This window comes from Pristiophorus japonicus, unplaced genomic scaffold (genome assembly GCF_044704955.1).
Source record: "Pristiophorus japonicus isolate sPriJap1 unplaced genomic scaffold, sPriJap1.hap1 HAP1_SCAFFOLD_904, whole genome shotgun sequence".
Classification (NCBI taxonomy): domain Eukaryota; kingdom Metazoa; phylum Chordata; class Chondrichthyes; family Pristiophoridae; genus Pristiophorus; species Pristiophorus japonicus.
The window spans coordinates 46,688-71,403 of NW_027254829.1; the positions used below are offsets into that span (position 1 = coordinate 46,688).

General features: G+C 41.7%; 2 protein-coding genes across 2 annotated transcripts in view; one reads left to right on the forward strand and one right to left on the reverse strand.

The window, feature by feature from the left end:
• The window catches only part of acat1 (acetyl-CoA acetyltransferase 1), a 49,375-nt gene extending 40,285 nt beyond the window's left edge, over positions 1-9,090 (forward strand). The window contains exons 8-10 of the mRNA XM_070874603.1: positions 6,023-6,087; positions 7,446-7,603; positions 8,374-9,090. Of these exons, the coding sequence (XP_070730704.1) occupies positions 6,023-6,087; positions 7,446-7,603; positions 8,374-8,494 (344 nt within the window). The 3' untranslated portion in view covers positions 8,495-9,090. The remainder of the gene's footprint in view (positions 1-6,022; positions 6,088-7,445; positions 7,604-8,373) is intronic.
• Positions 9,091-9,516: 426 nt separating this feature from the next.
• The window catches only part of npat (nuclear protein, ataxia-telangiectasia locus), a 54,306-nt gene continuing 39,106 nt past the window's right edge, over positions 9,517-24,716 (reverse strand). The window contains exons 14-18 of the mRNA XM_070874602.1: positions 23,969-24,087; positions 22,574-22,688; positions 18,971-19,043; positions 15,454-16,576; positions 9,517-10,035 (exon numbers count right to left, since the gene is read on the reverse strand). Of these exons, the coding sequence (XP_070730703.1) occupies positions 9,949-10,035; positions 15,454-16,576; positions 18,971-19,043; positions 22,574-22,688; positions 23,969-24,087 (1,517 nt within the window). The 3' untranslated portion in view covers positions 9,517-9,948. The remainder of the gene's footprint in view (positions 10,036-15,453; positions 16,577-18,970; positions 19,044-22,573; positions 22,689-23,968; positions 24,088-24,716) is intronic.

The following is a 24,716-nucleotide window of genomic DNA, read 5'->3' on the forward strand; positions in this document are numbered from 1 at the left end:
AAGAAAAACAGACACCAAGGCAAACAACTGAACCACAACTCAGACGCTCCACACGAGAGCGTAGACCATCTGAGAGACTGAACCTATAAAGACAATAAGATCTTGGGGGGAGAGTGATGTCATGTATCTTACATTATTATATATAACTGTATCCTATGTATGACTGTAATAAGATATGACCTGCAACCACCAGCATACCTTACCACCAGGGGTGCACTTGCAAGAGACAGGTATATAAGGACAGGTCTCAGGCAAGTGCAGCATTCCAGAGCTGTGAAATAAAGGTGCAGGTCCAGAGTGACCTTGACTTCACTACATGCCTCGTGTGAATCTGTACTGAGGGGACAGGACTTTACACTATCCTTTTGTGTTTCATGTGCAAGTACCCCCAGGTCCCATTGTCCTGCAGCACTTTGCAATCTTTCTCCATTTAAATAATAACTTGCTCTTTGATTTTTTTCTGCCAAACTGCATGACCTCACACTTTCCGACATTATACGCCATCTGCCAAATTTTTGCCCACTCACTTAGCCACTGCAGATTTTTTGTGTCCTCCCCACACATTGCTTTTCCTCCCATCTTTGTATCATCAGCAAACTTGGCTACGTTACACTCAGTCCCTTTTTCCAAGTCGTTAATATAGTTGGGGTCCCAGCACTGATCCCTGCGGCACCCCACTAGTTACTGGTTGTCAACCAGAGAATGAGCCATTTATCCCGACTCTCTGTTAGTTAGCCAATCCTCTATCCATGCTAATATATTACCCCCAACCCCGTGAACTTTTATCTTGTGCAGTAACCTTTTATGTGGCACCTTGTCAAGAAGCATCTTGAAGGAGAGATGGAGAGGTATAGGGAGGGAATCCTGAGTTTGAGACCAAGGCAGCTGAAAGCACGGCCGCTAATGGTGGAGCGGGGTCAGCCATTTAGGACTGAGATTAGGAGAAATTTCTTCATTCAGACGGTGGTGAATCTTTGGAATTCTCCACCCCAGAGGGCTGTGGAGGCTCGGTCATCGAGTATATTCACGACAGCGATCGATAGATTTTTGGATACTAAGGGAATCAAGGGATATGGGGCTAGTGCCGGAAAATGCAGTTGAGGTAGAAGATCAGCCATGATGTTGAATGGCATAGCAGGCTCGAGGGGGCCGAATAGCCTACTCCTGCTCCCATTTTTTTATGTTCATATTAGCATGGATATGTGCTGCAGCATGCGTACGACTCCTGTGTCTGCGTACATCAGAGGCTGAACTCCAGGATATAGTCAATGTATTCACTGAGGCATATGAAAGCATAGGCCTTACGCTTACCATGCGTAAGACAAAGGTCCTCCACCAGCCTGTCACTGCCGCTCAGCACTTCCCTCCAATCATCAAGATCCACGGCGCACGGAGGTGGGGTAGCATTGCTGGTTAAGGAGCAAATTAAGGCAATAGTTCGGAAGGACATTAGCTTGGATGATGTGGAATCTATATGGGTAGAGCTGCAGAACACCAAAGGGCAAAAAACGTTAGTGGGAGTTGTGTACAGACCTCCAAACAGTAGTAGTGATGTTGGGGAGGGCATCAAATATGAAATTAGGGGTGTGTGCAATAAAGGTGCAGCAGTTATAATGGGTGACTTTAATATGCACATAGATTGGGTTAACCAAACTGGAAGCAATACGGTGGAGGAGGATTTCCTGGAGTGCATAAGGGATGGTTTTTTAGACCAATATGTCGAGGAACCAACTAGGGGGGAGGCTATCTTAGACTGGGTGTTGTGTAATGAGAGAGGATTAATTAGCAATCTCGTTGTGCGAGGCCCCTTGGGGAAGAGTGACCATAATATGGTGGAATTCTGCATTAGGATGGAGAATGAAATAGTTAATTCAGAGACCATGGTCCAGAACTTAAAGAAGGGTAACTTTGAAGGTATGAGGCGTGAATTGGCTAGGATAGATTGGCGAATGATACTGAAGGGATTGACTGTGGATGGGCAATGGCAGACATTTAGAGACCGCATGGATGAACTACAACAATTGTACATTCCTGTCTGGCGTAAAAATAAAAAAGGGAAGGTGGCTCAACCGTGGCTATCAAGGGAAATCAGGGATAGCATTAAAGCCAAGGAAGTGGCATACAAATTGGCCAGAAATAGCAGCGAACCCGGGGACTGGGAGAAATTTAGAACTCAGCAGAGGAGGACAAAGGGTTTGATTAGGGCAGGGAAAATGGAGTACGAGAAGAAGCTTGCAGGGAACATTAAGACGGATTGCAAAAGTTTCTATAGATATGTAAAGCGAAAAAGGTTAGTAAAGACAAACGTAGGTCCCCTGCAGTCAGAATCAGGGGAAGTCATAATGGGGAACAAAGAAATGGCGGACCAATTGAACAAGTACTTTGGTTCGGTATTCACTGAGGAGGACACAAACAACCTTCCGGATATAAAAGGGGTCGGAGGGTCTAGTAAGAAGGAGGAACTGAGGGAAATCCTTATTAGTCGGGAAATTGTGTTGGGGAAATTGATGGGATTGAAGGCCGATAAATCCCCAGGGCCTGATGGACTGCATCCCAGAGTACTTAAGGAGGTGGCCTTGGAAATAGCGGATGCATTGACAGTCATTTTCCAACATTCCATTGACTCTGGATCAGTTCCTATGGAGTGGAGGGTAGCCAATGTAACCCCACTTTTTAAAAAAGGAGGGAGAGAGAAAACAGGGAATTATAGACCGGTCAGCCTGACATCGGTAGTGGGTAAAATGATGGAATCAATTATTAAGGATATCATAGCAGTGCATTTGGAAAGAGGTAATATGATAGGTCCAAGTCAGCATGGATTTGTGAAAGGGAAATCATGCTTGACAAATCTTCTGGAATTTTTTGAGGATGTTTCCAGTAGAGTGGACAAGGGAGAACCAGTTGATGTGGTGTATTTGGACTTTCAGAAGGCTTTCGACAAGGTCCCACACAAGAGATTAATGTGCAAAGTTAAAGCACATGGGATTGGGGGTAGTGTGCTGACATGGATTGAGAACTGGTTGTCAGATAGGAAGCAAAGAGTAGGAGTAAATGGGGACTTTTCAGAATGGCAGGCAGTGACTAGTGGGGTACCGCAAGGTTGTGCGCTGGGGCCCCAGCTGTTTACACTGTACATTAATGATTTAGACGAGGGAATTAAATGTAGTATCTCCAAATTTGCGGATGACACTAAGTTGGGTGGCAGTATGAGCTGCGAGGAGGATGCTATGAGGCTGCAGAGCGACTTGGATAGGTTAGGTGAGTGGGCAGATGAAGTATAATGTGGATAAATGTGAGGTTATCCACTTTGGTGGTTAAAAACAGAGAGACAGACTAATATCTGAATGGTGACAGATTAGGAAAAGGGGAGGTACAGCAGGCGGTTAAGAAAGCAAATGGCATGTTGGCCTTCATAGCGAGGGGATTTGAGTACAGGGGCAGGGAGGTGCTGCTACAATTGTACAGGGCCTTGGTGAGGCCACACCTGGAGTATTGTGTACAGTTTTGGTCTCCTAACCTGAGGAAGGACATTCTTGCTATTGAGGGAGTGCAGCGAAGGTTCACCAGACTGATTCCCGGGATGGTGGGACTGACCTATCAAGAAAGACTGGATCAACTGGGCTTGTATTCACTGGAGTTCAGAAGAATGAGAGGGGACCTCATAGAAACGTTTAAAATTCTGACGGGGTTAGACAGGTTAGATGCAGGAAGAATGTTCCCAACGTTGGGGAAGTCCAGAACCAGGGGACACAGTCTAAGGATAAGGGGGAAGCCATTTAGGACCGAGATGAGGAGGAATTTCTTCACCCAGAGAGTGGTGAACCTGTGGAATTCTCTACCACAGAAAGTTGTTGAGGCCAATTCACCAAATATATTCAAAAAGGAGTTAGATGAAGTCCTTACTACTAGGGGAATCAAGGGGTATGGTGAGAAAGCAGGAATGGGGTACTGAAGTTGCATGTTCAGCTATGAACTCATTGAATGGTGATGCAGGCTAGAAGGGCCGAATGGCCTACTCCTGCACCTATTTTCCATGTTTCTATCCCTGGACAACGTGGACCATTTCCCATATTACGGGAGCCTAGCAACAAAGGCAGACATTGATGCGGAGATTCAACATCGCCTCCAGTGCGCCAGCGCAGCCTTCGGCCGTCTGAGGAAAAGTGTTCGAAGACCAGGCCCTCAAATCTAGCACCAAGCTCATGGTCAACAGGGCTGTAGTAATACCTGCCCTCCTGTATGGATCTGAGGCATGGACGATGTATAGAAGGTATCTCAAGTCGCTGGAGATATATCACCAATGTCTCCGCAAGATCCTGCAAATCCCCTGGGAGGACAGACGCACCAACATCAGTGTCCTCGATCAGGCTAACATCCCCAGTATTGAAGCACTGACCACACTCGATCAGTTTTGCTGGGCAGGTCACATAGTTCGCATGCCAGATACGAGACTCCCTAAGCAAATGCTTTATGCGGAGCTCCTTCATGGTAAATGAGCCAAAGGTGGACAGCGGAAACATTATAACGACACCCTCAAAGCCTCCCTGGTAAAGTGCGACATCACCACTGATACCTGGGAGACACTGGCCGAAGACTGCCCGAGGTGGAGAAAATACATCCGGGAGGGCGGTCTTCGAGTCTCAACGCAAAGACATGAAGAGGCCAAGCGCAGGCAGCGGAAGGAGCGCGTGGCAAACCAGCCTCACCGACCCCTTCCCTTGACAAATGTCTGTCCCACCTGTAACAGGGTCTGTGGCTCTTGTATTGGACTGTTCAGCCATCAAAGAACTCACTTTGAGAGTGGAAGCAAGACTTCCTCGATTCTGAGGGACTGGGGAACAGGCAGCGGAGCAGGAGCTGGGGGAGCTCAGGCAGCGGAGCTGGGGGGGGGGGGAGGAGGGGGAGAGAGAGAGAAGGGCTGGTGAGAGAGCTGAAGAGGAGGGAGGTGCAGTCTGATCATGTGCAGAGGTCCCGGCACTGTTCAGTGTAGGGACCTGGCTCCGCCCCCACAGCTTGTGCTGCGCCGTGCCGAGGGCCTGGATCGACCTGAGGGAGTGGAGAATACCGAGGTAAGTTTTCAGTGCGGAAATCAGGCGTAGCTCGCGGCGCAGCCCGAAACTTGACCCCAGAGACAGGTTAAGCGAGTGAACAAGAGATGGAGTATGTGGGGAAATGTGAGGTTATTCATTTTGGTAGGAAGAATGGAAAAACAGATATTTTTAAATGATAAACTATTAAATGTTCGTGTTCAGCGGGATTTCGGTGTCCTTGTACACAAAACACAAAGTTAACATGCAGGTACAGGAAGGCAAATAGTATGTGTGCCTTTATTCAAGGGAGTTGGAGTACAAGAGTAAGGAAGTCTTGCTGCAATTGTACAGGGCTTGGGTGAGACCACATCTACAGTATCGTGTACAGTTTTAGTCTCTGTAACCAAAGGAAGGATATACTTGCCTTTAAGGGGGTACAACAAAGGTTTACTAGATTGATTCCTGGGATGAGAGGGTTGTTCTGAGGGAGAGATCGAGTAGAAATGGGCCTATACTTTCAAGTTTAGAAGAATGAGAGGTGATCTCATTGAAACATAAGATTCTAGGAGGGCTTGACAGTTTGGCTGCTGAAAGGCGGTTTCCCCTGTCTGAAAAGTACAGAACTCTGGGGCATAGTCTCAGTCCCAAATGGCTGACCCTTTTACTTAAGAGGAAGAGACATTTCTTCCATCAGAGTTGTGAATTTTTGGAATTCTCTACTCCAGAGGGCTGTGGATTCTCAGTCGTTGAGTATATTCAAGGCTGAGATCAATAGATTTTTGAATTGTAAGGGAGTAGTGCGGGAAAGTGGAGTTGGTCGAAAATCAGCGACTATCTACTATTGATGGCCTACTCTTATTTCTTATGAACTTCAAGATAAAAGGAAGCTGACCAAGATTTAACAATTTATATTTTACCATCATTTTATTAAAGATCAAGCTGTGTTTCATGTGGTCTTTGTGAAGTAAAACTTCTGTTTACTTTCTACACAGCTTTTGGAGATGCAGCGGTTGATCCAATTGACTTTCCAATTGCTCCTGCTTTTGCTGTACCAAAGGTAGATATGTGGCATATGTTAAATCAATCTACATTTTTACGGGGAGGGAGGGAAAGCTCAATCTAGGAATAGGGTAGCATAGAGGGTCACACTGTGGACTTGCAACATTAGGACATGGAGTTCAAATCCAGCCCAGACTCAAATGGTGAGAAGAAAAAAAAAATCGCACTGGTGGAGCAGGTGGTATTGAGATGTCCATGCATTGAGTCAGTCATGGCATTGTGGGATGAAATCACCGATGTGATACGTGTACATTTTGGGACACAATTTTCAATGTGAAGACTAGGGAAAATTGGGACTTGTTTTTTTTTTAAATAAAACTAATCTGCCAACCTTAAAGTCCATGAATTTCTGGTAGAAATTGACACTTTCCTAGCAAAACTAAGGTTAGTGGGAAAATTACAAAGAATATATAGCAGAACTGGGCTTGAGTGGATCAGCCCAACGTGATCCACTCAAGCCTCCTCCTGTCTTTCCTCACCATAATTCTCTTCCTTTCTCCCTCATCCTTATCTAGTCTCCCCTTAAATGAATCTATACTATTTGCTTCAACCATTCGCTGTGGTACTGAGTTACACATTCTCACCACTCTGGGTAAAGAATTTTCTGCTGAATTCCCCATTTGATTTCTTGTTGCCTCTCTCTATTGGTGACTATCTTTATTGATATCCTCTAGTTTTGCTCTTACGCACAAGCAGAAACACTGTCGACTCTTATCAAAACCTTTCATAATTTTATAGACCTGGCTTGGGTCACCCCTCATCCTTCTCAAGAGAAAAGAGACCCAGCTTATTCATCCTTTCCTGATGGGTATAACCTTGCAAATCCTTTTTATAATATGGCAACCAGAATTGTATACAGTACTCCGTGGTTCGTAGGTACCAAGGTTCGATACAAGTTTAGCATAACTTCTCAATTCTATCTCTCTAGAATAAACCCTAGTGTGTGGTTTTCTTTTTAATGGCCTCCTTAACCTGCAACCAGAGGATTGTAGCAGTCCAAGGCGGCCCATTGCCTTCTCAGAGTAATTAAGGGTGGAAAATAAATGCAGCATTGTCAACATCCCGAGAAAATAAAAATTAGTCACTTTTTTACCATGAAGGATTTAACCTATTCTGTACCTTGACCCTGGATAGTATAACTAAGATTGTAAAATTCTGTTTGGGGACTCAGATTAGTGATCTTTTTTGCTTTAACATGAGGAATGCCCAATAGCAAATTAAAAAGGAAAATGAAGATCAAGTTGATTGTGCACAGAAACCAGAAACTAAATTAACCGTCCCGATTAAGCATTTAACAGGGTGAATTACAATGATTAAATATGCAACAAATGTTTTTTGTATTAAAAAAAAATGCAGCTTCTTAAAACAACTGGCATAAAGAAGGAAGATATTGCCATGTGGGAGGTTAATGAAGCTTTTAGCATTGTCGTTCTGGCTAACATCAAAATGTTGGAGATTGATCCTCAAAAAGTTAATATCAACGGTGGAGCAGTATCTCTAGGTCACCCCATTGGGTAAGTGGGAATGCTGAATCTTGACATTCTTATTTAAGATTTTTCCTTTCCCCTCCCCTCAAGGCAGTTTCTGGTACCTTGTCCAAGTGCCGATTCAAGTGAAACTAGATAATGAACATTTGGCCATTCGCCTTGGGAGGCATTACAACCACACCTAATCTTGTCCTCGTCATTTACACACACAACTATATCTGTGTAATGTCACATCATGTCAAAACACTGCCTCAAATTACTTCTGAAATGGTGACTATTATATAGGCAAACAGTGCACTTTGAGGATTACTGGATGTCAAGTGAGAGCAGAAATCCCTGGATGATTCCCCTCTTCCTGCCTCAGGGACATTAAAACCAATGCAGTGTTTATTCCCTCCTCAGATTAGCTAGCTCAACCATGGAATTTTTTATGGTCAGTGTCTCCATTTTATGTAATGTGTCCAACTCCTTTATTCTCGGTCCTGCTGTTTGGTTAGATAATGGAAGCTGTTGAGCATGGAATGAGTGAAAACCACGCATCTAACAAGCCTCAACACATGTTGTACACTCCCACATTCAGCTCAGCAGTTCCTTACCTGAAGAATTGGAATACTGAATTGGCCAGTAAATGGCCATGACAATAGATGTCCTAGTACCTAGATTCTCTATCCAATCCAAACATACATGACTTGATTTTCACACAACACATTTCCATCCTTCTATTGGGTTTGGTCTTATGAAAATATTTTCTGCACTTAAAAATCCAGAAGAGTTCATAACTTTTCTTTTAATTGTAGAATGTCAGGAACCAGAATTGTTGGTCATATGGCTTACAATCTAAAGCCTGGAGAGTATGGACTGGCTGGAATCTGTAATGGAGGTGGTGGTGCTTCTTCAATACTAATTCAGCGATTGTAAAATACTGACTATCCTAAAGTATGTTACTTGTGTGATTCAAGGGCTAAGCTGTTACACATTGCCACTGAATAATTATGCACAAAAAATGTATTTGCAATATTCATACAATTTCTATTGTCTAAAGAAACCAGTATTTCTACATTGGTGGCAAATATTACTGATTTATGGGAGTACTGTAGAAGTTATGTAGTAAGAGCAAAAAGGAAAATATGCCTTTTAAATTTTACATTTATGCTTCAACTGTATTCTGTGAAGTTGTGAATGTCTGTCTGATCAGTGCAGCTGTTTTATTTCAAGGTTAATTTTATCAAACTTTAAAATCAGTGTGGCCTTCTATAATGTTGTTCCCAAAAATGAGCTATACACGATTTCCTTGAATTTTTAAATCCCCAACTGTGTGTATGACTTCCCTAGATTTAATACATGTGGTAAAGTTTCAAGATTACTGCTTGTTTTAGAAAAGCACGTAGGCCCAATTGTAAAATTCTTTGCCTTATTAATAATTCTTGAGTATGTTAACATAAGGAGCATCAGTAGTAATTTTCTTGGTCATTTATTGTGCAATCAGAATATTCTAATAAAATGGTATCTGAAAAGACTGGTGATTTACTTGAATTTTAAGGTAACATGATATTTCCCAAGAATGCAATTCCAACTACAGGTACTTAATAGTAAATTCCTTCCACTGGCTACTTATTCCAAGCTTGTATCATACCTGAAGGAAATTTGCCCATAAGCTAGTTGATTAAATAGAGCCTATACTGGCTTTCTCTGCACTCTATTTTGAGATGAAAAATTAAGCAAAGGTAAGAATTTCCACTCATTATTGAAGGTGATTGATTACTGTAGTGAAAGTCAGATTGGTGCCAGTTCAATTCCTATGTAAGTGGCTTCTTAAAATGAAAATTGATGAAATAAAGGTGCATTCTTGTTTTACATTAAGCTGTTAATCATGCACTAAAAAACAGAACAAAGTACAACATGGCCTTTACTTCAAAAGGCCACCTGAATATCTCCCCCATGACCTTATGGAAATAACCCAAGACAACACAATCTGGAGACTGCCAGGCAATTCATGCTTTCTTGCACAGGGTAGATTTATAATTAAAGTACAGTTCAAAGCTTTACAGTATTTACAAGTTGACATGGTATTAACAATTGTAACTTGAAATATACAGACCAAGTTCCAAACAAGCATGTTTGGAACAAGTGTATAATCTAGTTATGTTGCTTTTTTTTAATAAAACTTGCTCTTCAACTACACTACACAAAGATGCATGTACCCATTGTAAATGTCAACAATTGTAATTAAGTGCTGTTTGGAGGGCATTGTCATTTATTTAAAATTTTGTACAACAATAGCAGGAATCAGTGAGTGTAGATGAACGGAGTAGGATGCAGGAGCAGTTCCGTTACTCATGAGATTAAGGCCATATTGAATTCTACATAATCAATCATTCATCATATTGCAATGAACTCAAAAACTTATCTACATCCATTTCAACAGGAAAAGAGTCCAGGTGTTTCTTTCTCTTGTGTTTCTAGAAGATAAAACATATTTCATTTTAAAGTTAAAATGATTGTGATTTGCAATTTTTTTCTTCATACCAAGTAATGTAAGAATTCTGAACAGAAGAAATTAAAAAGGAAAAATGTCTGCAATATGTCCCATAGCCTATGAAATTATAACAGCATTATTTTAAATTAAGTGATCATTGTTAGTCAAATAATTAATAGAACTTTCAATATAGCTTGTGAAATAGCCAGTGAATCTATTCTTGTATAGCCCCAACACACAACCTAGATTATGCTCATGCTCAAAACTGGCTCATGTAACCACCTAGGCATCATCATCATCATCAAAAGGATCTACTCCACACCTTATTCACTCCTTCACATCCTATGGCACTCTTTCCTTTCCTCGTGTGATTTTTGCACTTCACCACTTAGTTACAATTTAACTTGAAATAGTGCTTCCATGTAAGCTTTTCTATGACGTATTAGCCTTCATTACATTTTAGATTATATTCCAGTAAACTTTTTTTTAATCATGTGCTGTCACACGATCCACTTCCTCTGGTAGGTGGAAGAATATAGATTGAAGACTAGCTCAGGCTCTAAGCCACCATTTAACTGAACACATCAATACAAACAGTATATTTATAGTAATTATAAAAACTACAATTCTCTATCAAAAACAGGTTATTCCCCTGTACTAACCCACAGCAAAAGAATGACCTTTGAAACAGTTGTTTACTTTGGAAGTGGATATCTGACAATATTCTTAGGACATTAAAATTCTGGCCTGGAATTGCCTTTCACAGAAATGAACACTGGTTTCGACATCAATATTCCCTGAAAATTGTATTAGTATGCTACGGAGCATAGAACAAATGGGGCCCCAAGGAAAGTGCAGAACATACACCATCTTTCTTCCTTTAATTTTCATATCAGTAGGATAAAGCAAGACTTAAAGTTTGAAGCCATCAAACCATTGATGCATATAAAGCACAATATGTTTAAGAAAATTGTGAAAGCTTTTCTCTTTAATGCCTCAGATGCCAAAGATACAGAAAATACAGTACAGGTCTCCGTAAGGAAATATTAGAACACCTGAAAGTGACTGGGTCCTGCTGTGTAAATAAGAACATAAGAAATAGTAGTAGGCCATACAGTCCCTCGAGCCTGCTCCGCCATTAAATATCATGGCTGATCCAATCAGATCATGGACTCAGTCTAATGTTTTTCTAACTTCTGTCATTACCATTTCAAGTTGGCCCATCATCCCTGTTGTCTCTCTAATTTCGCCTGCCTACCTCCCCCCTCCCTCACAGACCTTCCCTTTTGTCCTTCCTTCTCCTCGCTCCTTCAGGATCTGTGCTTTCCCAACACTCTCCTGTTCTGACGAAGGGTCGGTGACCTGAAACACTAACCTGTAAATGCAGGAAACTCACCTTTTCTGGTCTTTTGCATGGTGGTGAGGCTATGTTAATGAGCCAATTTGGCAGACTTAATTCGGGGAGTGGTGCAAACAATCAAAATTTGCACAAGGTGATGTTTCAATTAAAACTGTTACAAATTTCCTTGGGGGAAATGGCACAACTCCACTCTTGACGCGTAGTTACATAAGATTTAGGAGCAGGTGTAAGCCATTCAGCCCCTCAAGCCTGCTCTGCCAGTCAATGAGATAATGACTGATCTACCTCAGCTCCACTTTCCAGCACTATCTCCATATCCCTTAATAACCAAAAATCTATCGATCTCTCTTGAATATATACTTAACAACTGAGCCTCCACAGTCCTCTAAGGTAGAGAACTCCAAAGATTCAACACCCTCAAGTGAAGAAGTTTCTCCTCATCTCGGTCCTAAATGGCTTACCCCTTATTCTTAGACTGTGACCCCGGGTTTGGGACTTCCCCAACATCGGGAAAATTCTTCCTGCATCGAAGCTGTCCAGTCCCGTCAGAATTTTATATGTTTCTATGAGATCCCCCCTCCGTCTTCTAAATTCCAATGAATATAAGCCGAGTCGATCCAGTCTCTCCTCATATGTCAGTCCTGCCATCCTGGGAATCAGTCTGGTGAAACTTCGCTGCACTCCCTCAATAGCAAGAATGTCCTTCCTCAGATTAGGAGACCAAAACTATACACAATATTTCAGGTCAGGCCTCATCAAGGCCCTGTACAATTGCAGTAAGACCTCCCTGCTCTTACTCAAATTCACTTGCTATGAAGGCCAACATGCCATTTGCCTTCTTCACCGCCTGCTGTACCTGCATGCCTACTTTCAATGACTGATGTACCATGACACCCAGGTCTCATTGCACCTTCCCGTTTCCTAATCTGTCACCATTCAGATAATATTCTGCCTTCCTGTTTTTGCCACCAAAGTGGATAACCTCACGTTTATCTACATTATACTGCATCTGCCATGCATTTGCCCACTCACCTAACCTGTCCAAGTCATCCTGCAGCCTCTTAGCATCCTCCTCACAGCTCACACTGCCACCCAGCTGAGTGTCATCTGCAAACTTGGAGATATTACATTCAATTCCTTCATCTAAATTATTAATGTGTATTGTAAATAGCTGGGGTCCCAGCACTGAACCTTGCGGTCCACCACTAGTCACTGCTTGCCATTCTGAAAAGGACCCGTTTATTCCTACTCTTTGCTTCCTGTCTGCCAACCAGTTCTCTATCCACGTCAATACATTTCCCCCAATACCATGCGCTTTAATTTTGCACACTAATCTCTTGTGTGGGACCTTGTCAAAAGCCTTTTGAAAGTCCAAATACACCACATCCACTGGTTCTCCCTTGTCCACTCTACTAGTTACATCCTCAAAAAATTCTAGAAGACTTGTCAAACATGATTTCCCTTTCATAAATCCATGCTGACTTGGACCTATCCTGTCACTACTTTCCAAATGCGCTGCTATTACATCTTTAATAATTGATTCCAACATTTTCCCCACTACGGATGTCAGACTAACTGTTCTATAATTCCCTGTTTTCTCTCTCCTTTTTTAAAAAAGTGGGGTTACATTAGCTACCCTCCAATCCATAGGAACTGATCCAGAGTCTATAGAATGTTGGAAAATGACCACCAATGCATCCACTATTTCTAGGGCAACTTCCTTAAGTACTCTGAGATGCAGACCAGCAGGCCCTGGTGATTTATCAGCCTTCAGTCCCATCAATTTCCCTATCACAATTTCCTGACTATTAAGGATTTTGTTCAGTTCCTCCTTCTTGCTCGACCCTCGGTCCCCTAGTATTTCCGGAAGATTATGTGTGTCTTCCTTAGTGAAGACAGAACCAAAAGTATTTGTTCAATTGGTCTGCCATTTCTTTGTTCCCCATTATAAATTCACCTGATTCTGACTACAAGGGACTTACATTTGTCTTCACTAATCTTTTTCTCTTCACATATCTATAGAAGCTTTTGCAGTCAGTTTTTATGTTCCCTGCAAGCTTACTCTCATACTCTTATTTTCCCCCTCCCAATTAAACCCTTTGTCCTCCTCTGCTGAATTCTAAATTTCTCCCAGTCCTCAGGTTTGCTGCTTTTTCTGGCCAATTTATATGCCTCTTCCTTGGATTTATCACTATCCCTAATTTCCCTTGTTAGCCACGGTTGAGCCACCCTGCCCCATTTTATTTTTACACCAGACAGGGATGTACAATTGTTGAAGTTCATCCATGTGATCTTTAAATGTCTGCCGTTGCCTATCCACCTGCAACCCTTTAAGTATCATTCGCCAGTCTATCCTAGCCAATTCACATCTCATACCATCGAAGTTACCTTTCTTTAAGTTCAGGACCCTAATCTCTGAATTAACTGTGCCACTCTCCATCTTAATGAAAAATTCTACCATATTATGGTCACTCTTCCCCAAGGGGCCTCACACAACAAGATTGCTAATTAATCCTCTCTCATTACACAACACCCAGTCTAGCTTGGACCGCTCCAGAATCCAGGGAATTTTGGTAAATTACAACCAATGCATCCACTTTTCCCTGCCACTACGTCTCTTAAGACCCTAGGATGCAAGCCATCAGGTCCAGGGGATTTATCCGCCTTTAGTCCCATTATCTTACTGAGTATCACCTCCTTAGTGATTGTGTTAAGTTCCTTCCCCCCCCCGCCCCCCCACCCAACCATAGCCCCTTGACTATCCACTGTCGAAATATAGTTAGTGCCCTCTACCGTAAAGACTGAAACAAAATATTTATTCAGCGTTTCTGCCATCTCCATGTTTCCCATTACTATTTCCCCAGTCTCCTCTAGGGGACCAACATTTACTTTAGCCACTCTTTTCCTTTTTATATACCTATAGAAACTCTTGCTATCTGTTTTATATTTCGTGCTAGTTTACTTTCATTGTCTATCTTCCCTTTCTTAATTATTTGTTCAGTCATTCTTTGCTGGCTTTTAAAAGCTTCCCAATCTTCTAGTTTTGGCCACTTTGTATGCCCTTGTTTTTAAATTGGATACCATCCTTTATTTCTTTAGTTAGCCACTGATGACTAACTTTTCTCTTACACCCTTTCTTCCTCACAGGAATATTTTTCTTGAGTTGTGAAATATCTCCTTAAATATACGCCACTGTTCATCAACTATCCTACATTTTAATCTATTTTCCTAGTCCACTTTAGCCAACTCTGCCCTCATACCTTTGTAGTCTCCTTTATTTAAGCTTAGTACACTGGTTTGAGATACAACTTTCTCGCCCTCCATCTGAATTTGAAATTCAACCATGCTATGATCATTCATTCCAAGGGGATCCTTTACTAGGAGATTGTTTATTAATCCTGTCTCATTACACAGGACCAGATCTAATTTCAGACAAAAATACTTTTTTGTTACATCTTTAAGACTGAAGCTTAAGTTTGTAAAAACTCAGTCCTCGAACTGCAGGGATCAACCGAATAGTGCCTCCACTAACCTACCTGGAAGACTAAAACTCAACATCTGTAACCAGATTATTATAGTCTTAACACAACAATCTCAGGTTTACACATCTGTAATGAACATAATAACTTATTTACATAGTGCCTTTAACGTAGTAAAACGTTCCAAGGCACTTCAGAGCAGTGTTACAAGACAAAATAAATTTGACACCGAGCCACACAAGAAGAAATTACAGCAGATGGCCAAAAGCTTGGTCAAAGGAGATAGGTTTTAAAGGAGAGTCTTAAAAGAGGAAAGAGGTAGAGATTTAGGGAGGGAGTTCCAGAGCTAAGGGCCCAGACAGCTAAAAGCAAGGCCACCAATGGTTGAGCAGTTATAATCAGGGATGCTCAGGAGGGCAGAATTTTAATCACTTTAACATCAGTGCTTATGTTTGTAGTAAGTGGCAATAGTTTTCTTTATTATTGACTCGACAGGCTGTGTATTGCCAAACACTGACTGTAAGGCCACCATGTGACAAAATCCTGAGAGTGAGCTACTTACATGTGATTTTGACCGTTTCTTCCTTCCAGGTGAGCTGGAATTCTGAAGGTCTGTCTTATTGGATAAAGACTGCTGCCTATATTCTTCCTCCCGTTCTTCCAGCTTCCTTTTCTTTGTGTGGCTAAGCGGAGACCGCATTTGACAGGTAGTATCTTTCAGAGGGGTAGTACCAGTAGTCCTTGCAATCGCTGCCCTCGAGAGAATCATCAGAGTATGTGCAGCCATACTAACACTGTTTTCACTTCCTGCTTCACTTGCTGGGCTGCATGTTGGTATGTCTGGGGTTGTTGGAGGTACCATTACTCTGGGCGATGCCTTCTCATCTCCGAAACTTTTGTTATGTGGAGTCCGTTGGAAGTCTGAGCAATCATCTGGCCCTTCATGTACATTAGAGCCTGGTGTCCTCGGCACAGGTAAGTCAGCATTACTAGTTTGTTTTGGGGCAGGACTTTGCCTCTGCATATCTTGCAGCATCTCAGCTGCCTGTTTAGTTAGTGTGCTGGTCAGACTAAAACTATCACTTTTATCTGGATTCCTTTTAGAAGTTATTTCTTGAGAGACTACAAGAGCAGTGGTCCCTTTTTTGCACTCTTGCTGAGATTCAGGAATTTTATTTATGCCATCCTTTTCTGTGATGTCAGTTTTAGGTCTCTCACTTTGAGAGCTTTTCTTTTGCATTTGTGGATTTGAAAGATCTGAAGTTTCTCTACTTCTCTGTCTAACTTGGTCCCTGCTTGCCTCATTTTCCTTATTTGCTGTTGCTTTGTGGAATAAATCATAAGATGGGCCAGAAGATGAATTTTTACTCTTCTCCGATTTCCCCTGTATTTCCCTCCCTTTACTAACCCTTGTATCTGTCCTTTCAGATCGCTCCTTGTTCTGGAAACTAAAAAGTCTGTTAGATTGGCTTTTATTATCTACATGATTTTCTTTTTTTTCTTGACTGGTGTTGGACTCCACATTGGGTTGGCTTGATTCTGTGGAAGCGGCATTATCAAAGCACAGCACTCGTCTATGGCGCTGAGCTCTCGATTTTGAGCTTGATGCACTGGATATCTCCATTGGACGTTCTCTTGATTTTCCTACTTGCTCGAAAGGAACACTCTTGTTTGAATTTTCACCCCTAGAAAATAATGTAAATGTTGTATTATATGTTGCAGCTTTTATCAAAGAACAGAATTCACAGAGGCAGAAATTATTTTGTCTGCTTCACATGAAAGAGCACTTTATTTCTACTTGCTATCTTTCCAGATGATTTGGGAAAGAATAGATTTTTTTTAAAAAACTGAAGAAAGTCAATTTCTGTGAATCTCTCACCTGTTAGTGAGTGGCTGAGAGCAGCACAGGCAGGAGTAAAGTGCAGAGAGAAACTGAGGAAATAGGCATTTGGCTACATAGTGTGCAATATTTACAGCAAGTAGTGACTGTTCAATTGTAATAGTCATGCATTCCAAGCGTCACAATGGGCATGAAGGAATCCGATTAATTCTTGCTTCCCATAATATACAGTTCTCTATTGTGCAGTGGAAGTTAAAATACAATTTTTCTGGCTATGTCAATCATTTGTTTGTAGAAGTGTGTGTTTGCAAGTATACCTTGCAGGTAGTTCTAGTAATAGTATTTAAAATTGAAAACTACAAGTATAATCCACCCACTTCTATTTTGTATGTGTTTTCCTATTTCTGTTTATCTGCACACTTCCTCTCTGCTCCTGTTGTTCCAGCTAGCCAATATAGTGCTCTACTACTGTACAGCAGAAATTGTACCCAAGTCAAGTACTTTAAGTACTGGAGCATGTCTGTAAAGTCACATTTAAAAGTGACAATTTATTTTCCTTCATTAAAAAAGGTATTAAATCTCTATTTTCTTGTAGGCCTTACAACTGGTGTCCAAATTGACAATTTGCACCCGACACCTCACTAGTACAATTCTGTTTCTTCTTTTGTGCAAAGCGCAACACAAGAACAACATCCTTCACTTTTGTGGGTAGGTGCCTGACCAATCACTTAGTACCTCTCCAAAGCAGTTAACTGAAATCAGGGATGATGGATCGAATCGTCCGTGCACTCTTTCCCTCCCTCATCACTTTTGTCACAATGTTGGTGCTCCAACGCACTGAACATGGGTTCACAAATAACCTTTTCATTCTTGAGAACCAACTGCAATGATTTCAATGGATTTCCAATTATTTCCCCTCAATGTCTCAATAACTCTGACTTTAGTAAAACTGAATCAGAAAGAAATGAGAAAGTTTTCGTGCTCAAAGTGAGGAATGAAACATTTTTAGTTTGGGCATTCAGGTAGGGTAGGTCAAGTTCAGCAGTTAGGTGCAGAGTAAACTGCCTTTGCTCTACCCAAATAATGTAATAATGTGCCTCAGTCTCAAAGCACACGCCATAAATAGTGTCTAGCTAATCGTAAGCCCTCAACCCAATTTTGCCAATTTAGCACCAAATTGCGGTAGTTGTTTCATAGGCCCATATCCATTAGGAATTGAGTGAGACATACAAATTCACTTCAAGTAGATGGCATCGAATCATCAGAAAGAGACTTTCAGCCCATCATTTTGGGCAGGGTTTGTACCCAGAGGTTATCAAACAAAGTCATGACTTGGATTAGATATAGAATTAATCAAAGTGAAATTTCCAACTCATTCAACTTTACGCTCAAAATTTTATATGAATAATACCATCAGTGCGAGAGAAATATATAAACCAAACTTGCTTAAGCAAATCAGGACGAGTCAGGTGTTATAATTAAAAGAACAAAGTACAAATCTGAAATAAAAATAGAAAATGCTGGAAAGAGAGGTCAGCATCTGTAAAGAGAAAAGGCAGGCAATTAATATTTTGGGCTTGTACCCTAAATTAGGTAGGGAAAACAAAACATTAGTACAGGTGGAAGAGGAGATGGAGAGGGAAAAATCAACAGATACAGCAATCAGAGAGGGAGTGAAGGATGTGCAAACTTCTAATCAAAAACTAACGTGATATAAAAGATCAGAAAGGTAAATGAGAAAAATTAAAAGGACAAAAGAATGTGCAAATAGTGTATGGTGAAGAGACAGGAGAAGCCCACAAAAAAGAAAAAGGACAAAATAGGGGCAGGGGAGGAAAAAAAAGGCACTGCAAATGCAGATCTGAAATTAAAATAGAAAATATGACCAAATCACATTGGGTCTGCCAGTCCAGGGAGGGAAATAAAACATGCAAACACCAAGAGATCAAGTGTTCCTCCTCTTTCTCCCCAAAACAGTCCAATTCTGCAACTCGGTCAAACTATGAGGTGATGGCACTTGAATCATGTAAAAATTTGATTTTTGGTCTCTTGCCAGAAAGATCTGGTAATTCCAGCAAAGGCCACACTAAAGGAAGCCCAGGTGAAGACTATTTTGAACTCTTCAAACCCAAGCGAAGAGTCCATCCACCCAAACATCATTTAACACAAAAGCTGTACTGAGAAATGTTAACTTTAATACCATACAGACTGATATACCAGAATGATTGTGATACATTACCTCGGAGGCTGGGAAGTACTTTGTGTGATTGATGAATCTATTGAAATCAAAGTGCCAATAACAGATGACTGAGCTAGAAAACAAGGTAATAACAGTAATTAATTTCATCAATTCAGTGCATTCCAGATAACCATTTGAACAAAAATGAGAAAGCAAGACATCAAATTGCTTAGTTTTCACATTTACAGTTCTCCATAAAGGAAACTGTAATACAGTGAAGATTGAAGATGCACATTACCAAGCCACACAATGCTCTATAGCGGTACATAGAAACATAGAAAATAGGTGCAGGAGTAGGCCATTCGGCCCTTAGAGCCTGCACCGCCATTCAAAGGCTGAACATGCAACTTCAGTACCCCATTCCTGCTTTGCCATACCCCTTGATCCCCCTAGTAGTAAGGACTACATCTAACTCCTTTTTGAATATATTTAGTGAAATGGCCTCAACAACTTCCTGTGGTAGAGAATTCCACAGGTTCACCACTCTCTGGGTGAAGAAGTTTCTCCTCATCTCGGTCCTAAATGACTTACCCCTTATCCTTAGACTGTGACCCCTGGTTCTGGACTTCCAGAACATTGGGAACATTCTTCCTGCATCTAACCTGTCTAAACCCATCAGAATTTTAAACGTTTCTATGAGATCCCCTCTCATTCTTCTGAACTCCAGTGAATACAAGCCCGGTTGATCCAGTCTTTCTTGATATGTCAGTCCCGCCATCCCGGGAATCAGTCTGGTGAACCTTCGCTGCAATCCCTCAATAGCAAGAATGTCCTTCCTCAAGTTAGGAGACCAAAATTGTACACAATACTCCAGGTGTGGCCTCACCAAGGCCCTGTACAACTGTAGCAACACCTCCCTGCCCCGTACTCAAATCCCCTCGCTATGAAATCCAACATGCCATTTGCTTTCTTAACCGCCTGCTGTACCTGCATGCCAACCTTCAATGACTGATGTACCATGACACCCAGGTCTCGTTGCACCTCCCTTTTTCCTAATATGTCACCATTCAGATAATAGTCTGTCTCTCTGTTTTTACCACCAGAGTGGATAACCTCACATTTATCCACATTATACTTCATCTGCCATGCATTTGCCCACTTAAGTCACTCTGCAGTCTTAGAGCATCCTCCTCGCAGCTCACACTGCCACCAAACTTAGTGTCATCCGCAAATTTGGAGATATGACATTTAATCCCCTCGTCTAAATCATTAATCTACAATGTAAACAGCTGGGGCCCCAGCACAGAACCTTGCTGTACCCCACTAGTCACTGCCTGCCATTCTGAAAAGTACCCATTTACTCCTACTCTTTGCTTCCTGTCTGACAACCAGTTCTCAATCCATGTCAGCACACTACCCCCAATCCCATGTGCTTTAACTTTGCACATTAATCTCTTGTGTGGGACCTTGTCGAAAGCCTTCTGAAAGTCCAAATACACCACATCAACTGGTTCTCCCTTGTCCACTCTACTGGAAACATCCTCAAAAAATTCCAGAAGATTTGTCAAGCATGATTTCCCTTTCACAAATCCATGCTGACTTGAACCCATCATGTCACCTCTTTCCAAATGCGCTGCTATGACATCCTTAATAATTGATTCCATCATTTTACCCACTACCGATGTCAGGCTGACTGGTCGAAAATTCCCTGTTTTCTCTCTCCCTCTTTTCTTAAAAAGTGGGGTTACATTGGCTATCCTCCACTCCATAGGAACTGATCAGAGTCTATGGAATGTTGGAAAATGACTGTCAATGCATCAGCTATTTCCAAGGCCATCTCCTTAAGTACTCTGGGATGCAGTCCATCAGGCACTGGGGATTTATCGGCCTTCAATCCCATCAATTTCCCCAACACAATTTCCCGACTAATAAGGATTTCCCTCAGTTCTTCCTTCTTACTAGACCCTCTGACCCCTTTTATATCCGGAAGGTTGTTTGTGTCCTCCTTAGTGAATACCGAACCAAAGTACTTGTTCAATTGGTCTGCCATTTCTTTGTTCCCCGTTATGACTTCCCCTGATTCTGACTGCAGGGGACCTACGTTGGTCTTTACTAACCTTTTTCTCTTTACATATCTATAGAAGCTTTTGCAGTCCGTCTTAATGTTCCCTGCAAGCTTCTTCTCGTACTCTATTTTCCCTGCCCTAATCAAACCCTTTGTCCTCCTCAGCTGAGTTCTAAATTTCTCCCAGTCCCCGGGTTCGCTGCTATTTCTGGCCAATTTGTATGCCACTTCCTTGGCTTTAATACTATCACTGATTTCCCTTGATAGCCACGGTTGAGCCACCTTCCCTTTTTTATTTTTACGCCAGACAGGGATGTCCAATTGTTGTAGTTCATCCATGCGGTCTCTAAATGTCTGCCATTGCCCATCCAGTCAACCCCTTAAGTATCATTCGCCAATCTATCCTAGCCAATTCACGCCTCATACCTTCAAAGTTACCCTTCTTTAAGTTCTGGACCATGGTCTCTGAATTAATTGCTTTATTCTCCATCCTAATGTAGAATTCCACCATATTATGGTCACTCTTCTCCAAGGGGCCTTGCACAATGAGACTGCTAATTAATCCTCTCTCATTACACAACACCCAGTCTAAGATGGCCTCCCCCCTAGTTGGTTCCTCGACATATTGGTCTAGAAAACCATCCCTTATGCACTCCAGGAAATCCTCCTCCACCGTATTGCTTCCAGTTTGGTTAGCCCAATCTATATGCATATTAAAGTTACCCATGATAACTGCTGCACCATTATTGCATGCACGCTTAATTTCCTGTTTGCTGCCTTCCCCAACATCACTATTACTGTTTGGAGGTCTGTACACAACTCCCACTAACGTTTTTTGCCCTTTGGTGTTCTACAGCTCTACCCATATAGATTCCACATCATCCAAGCTAATGTCCTTCCTAACTAGTGCATTAATCTCCTCTTTAACCAGCAATGCTACCCCCACCTCCTTTTCCTTTTATTCTATCTTTCCTGAATGTTGAATACCCTTGGATGTTGAGTTCCCAGCCCTGATCATCCTGGAGCCACGTCTCTGTAATCCCAATCACATCACATTTGTTAACATCTATTTGCACAGTTAATTCATCCACCTTATTACAAATATTCCTTACATTAAGACACAAAGCCTTCAGGCTTGTTTTTTTTAAACACCCTTTGTCCTTTTAGAATTATGATGTAGTGTGGCCCTTTTTGTTTCTTGCCTTTGTTTACTCGGCCTTCCACTATTGCTTTTTACCTTTCTACCATCCGTTTCTGACTCCATATTACTTCGCCCTGTCTCGCTGCATAGGTTCCCATCCCCCTTCCATATTAGTTTAAACACTCCCGAACTGCATTAGCAAATATTACCCCCAGGATATACTGCAAGTGTCTGCTTTCAACCACCACAACGGTGAGAATTACAAATAACCGTATAACATTCCAGGATACATCGCGTATAGTTTCTGTCAAAGGAATTAACTTAAAAATACTATTTGATTATTTGCCCATGCAAGGTAACAAGCAGGAAAAAGTGTGACATTTAAGTAGCTAGGTACATTGTTAAACATTTTTGGGAGGATAAATATTCATAGCTATTTCTTTGCATATGTGCCAACCTGTGTTTAAGGTGCTTGGTTGAACTGCTAACTGCGGTGGTTTCCTTGAAATAGGAAGTTTGCTGAATCTGCTACATTTTTTGCCAAGTGAAGAAGATACCGGCATACGGAGAACCTGGTTGAAATAAATAGAAAATTGCACAATTATAAATACTGCAAGTGGAGATCGGCCTAGATATATTACATCTTCAGGCTGGCAAAACAAAGTTATTCTTATCCCCTGTCCAAAGTCCTTGTGTGCCATGTACCCGTCCCTGTCCCAGAGATGAGTCGCAAGCTTGCTCCCAGATGCCACTGATGCCGCTCTACATGACAGGCTTCAAGGAAATACACACCAGTAGCCTGGGCAACGACTTGCACTCTCACTCTTACTCTCACTCTCACTCTACATGGTGCCTCCTCATTACTTGGCCGAGATCAGCCATACACCAGAGAATTGTAAACGTGAATCCAAGTCCTTTTGTACGGCGCTGATGACAACATTTAGCTTTTGTATTTAACAGAAAATTCTTTGTTTCCAGTTCAAGTATGATCAGTCAGAATCTGTTTAATTACTAGAACCAATGGCAAGAGTGGATTGGAGAATCTAAGCATTTTGGGCATAGACTATTAATAATGAATGCCCGTATCCCAACTCGCACCAAGTCTCATTCATCTATCATTCCCGTATTCGCTGACCTACAGTGACTCCTGATCCACCAAATTCTCGATTTTGAAATTTGCATAGTGTCCAAATCCCTCCATGGCTTCAGCCTTACCCATCTCTGTAACCTCCTCCAGCCCTACAACCCACCTCCAATTTTGCATTCCCCCAACTCTGGCCTCTTGTGCATTCTCCCCTTCCTTCGCTCCACCATCGACAGCCACGTCAACTGTCTAGGTCCCCAATCTCTGGAATTCTGACCCTAAACTTCTCCCCTCCTTTGATGCTCCTTAAAACCGGCCTCTTTGACCAAGCTTTTGGTCACCTGTTCTATGGTCTCCTTATTTGGCTCAGTGTCAATTTTTGTCTGGGATGTTTTACTACGTTAAAGGTGCCATATAAATGCAAGTTTGCTGTTGCAAAACAATCACCTTTGTTCTCCGGTATTAAAGCTGGGAAAATAAACTGTAACAACAATACACAACATAGCAGTCAGGCCATAGCATGCTTTACAACAAATACATGTTGAGGCAGAGACTATGACATCATTTAAAATGGAACTGGTACAATAGGCCAAATAGTCTCTCTCTTTGCTGCAATTTCTATGATTCTTTGGTATGTGAAACAGAATCAATCAAGTGGTTATAGTCCCAAATCAATATACAATTATCCTCAGTAAAAGCAGCACCTCCTCAGTCACAGATCATGCACTCCAATGCAGACAGACACACACAGAATACATACAAATTTACCTGTTGGGGTGACACTGTGAATGAAGCTCCACTGCTTGGACCCATTATTGAAACAGGAATCATTCCCATCATTCCTTGCAGTACTGGCTGAACAGGGGATGCAATAATAAAAGTTGGCCCTGAAAAATGTAACACATTTCAACTGTTAGTAGCAGGATGAGCTAGAAAACCCCACCAAGGAAAACGTTACATATAATCAGCTACCAGACTCAGAGGCCAGATATCACTCAATTTGGGGAGGATAAAGAAAAATAACAGATGGAGGAACAGCATGAGTCATGGCTGCTCACTGTCTGTCCTCTCATAAGTAATAGTGAGGGAAGGAAATTAATATGTACTTTGAATTGGCATTAATCTTCACTAAACATGGCACCAAGTAAACATAGGGAGTGGCTCTTAGCTACAGACAAGGAAAGCACAGGCTCAATCTCTTTTCTAGAATGCGTTAGCTGAAAAGTCAGGTTCAGTCTCTGTTTTGTGCCAAGTTAGCTGCCAGGACAGCAGTTTGGGTATTACTGTAAACAGAGAGGAAACTAGGAAAATAATACTTAAATTAACTGTCTCCATCTGCTCTGCTAAATATACCAAGTCTATCATCACTTGTCTTTGCATGAGCTGTTTATGACACCAGCCATGCAACAAACTTTAACTGAGTGCATAATATAGTATTACTTCATAAAGTTGGGTAGTACTATGCACTAATAGAAACAATAAAAGTTTGCAGTACCACAATAATTCTGCACGAAGT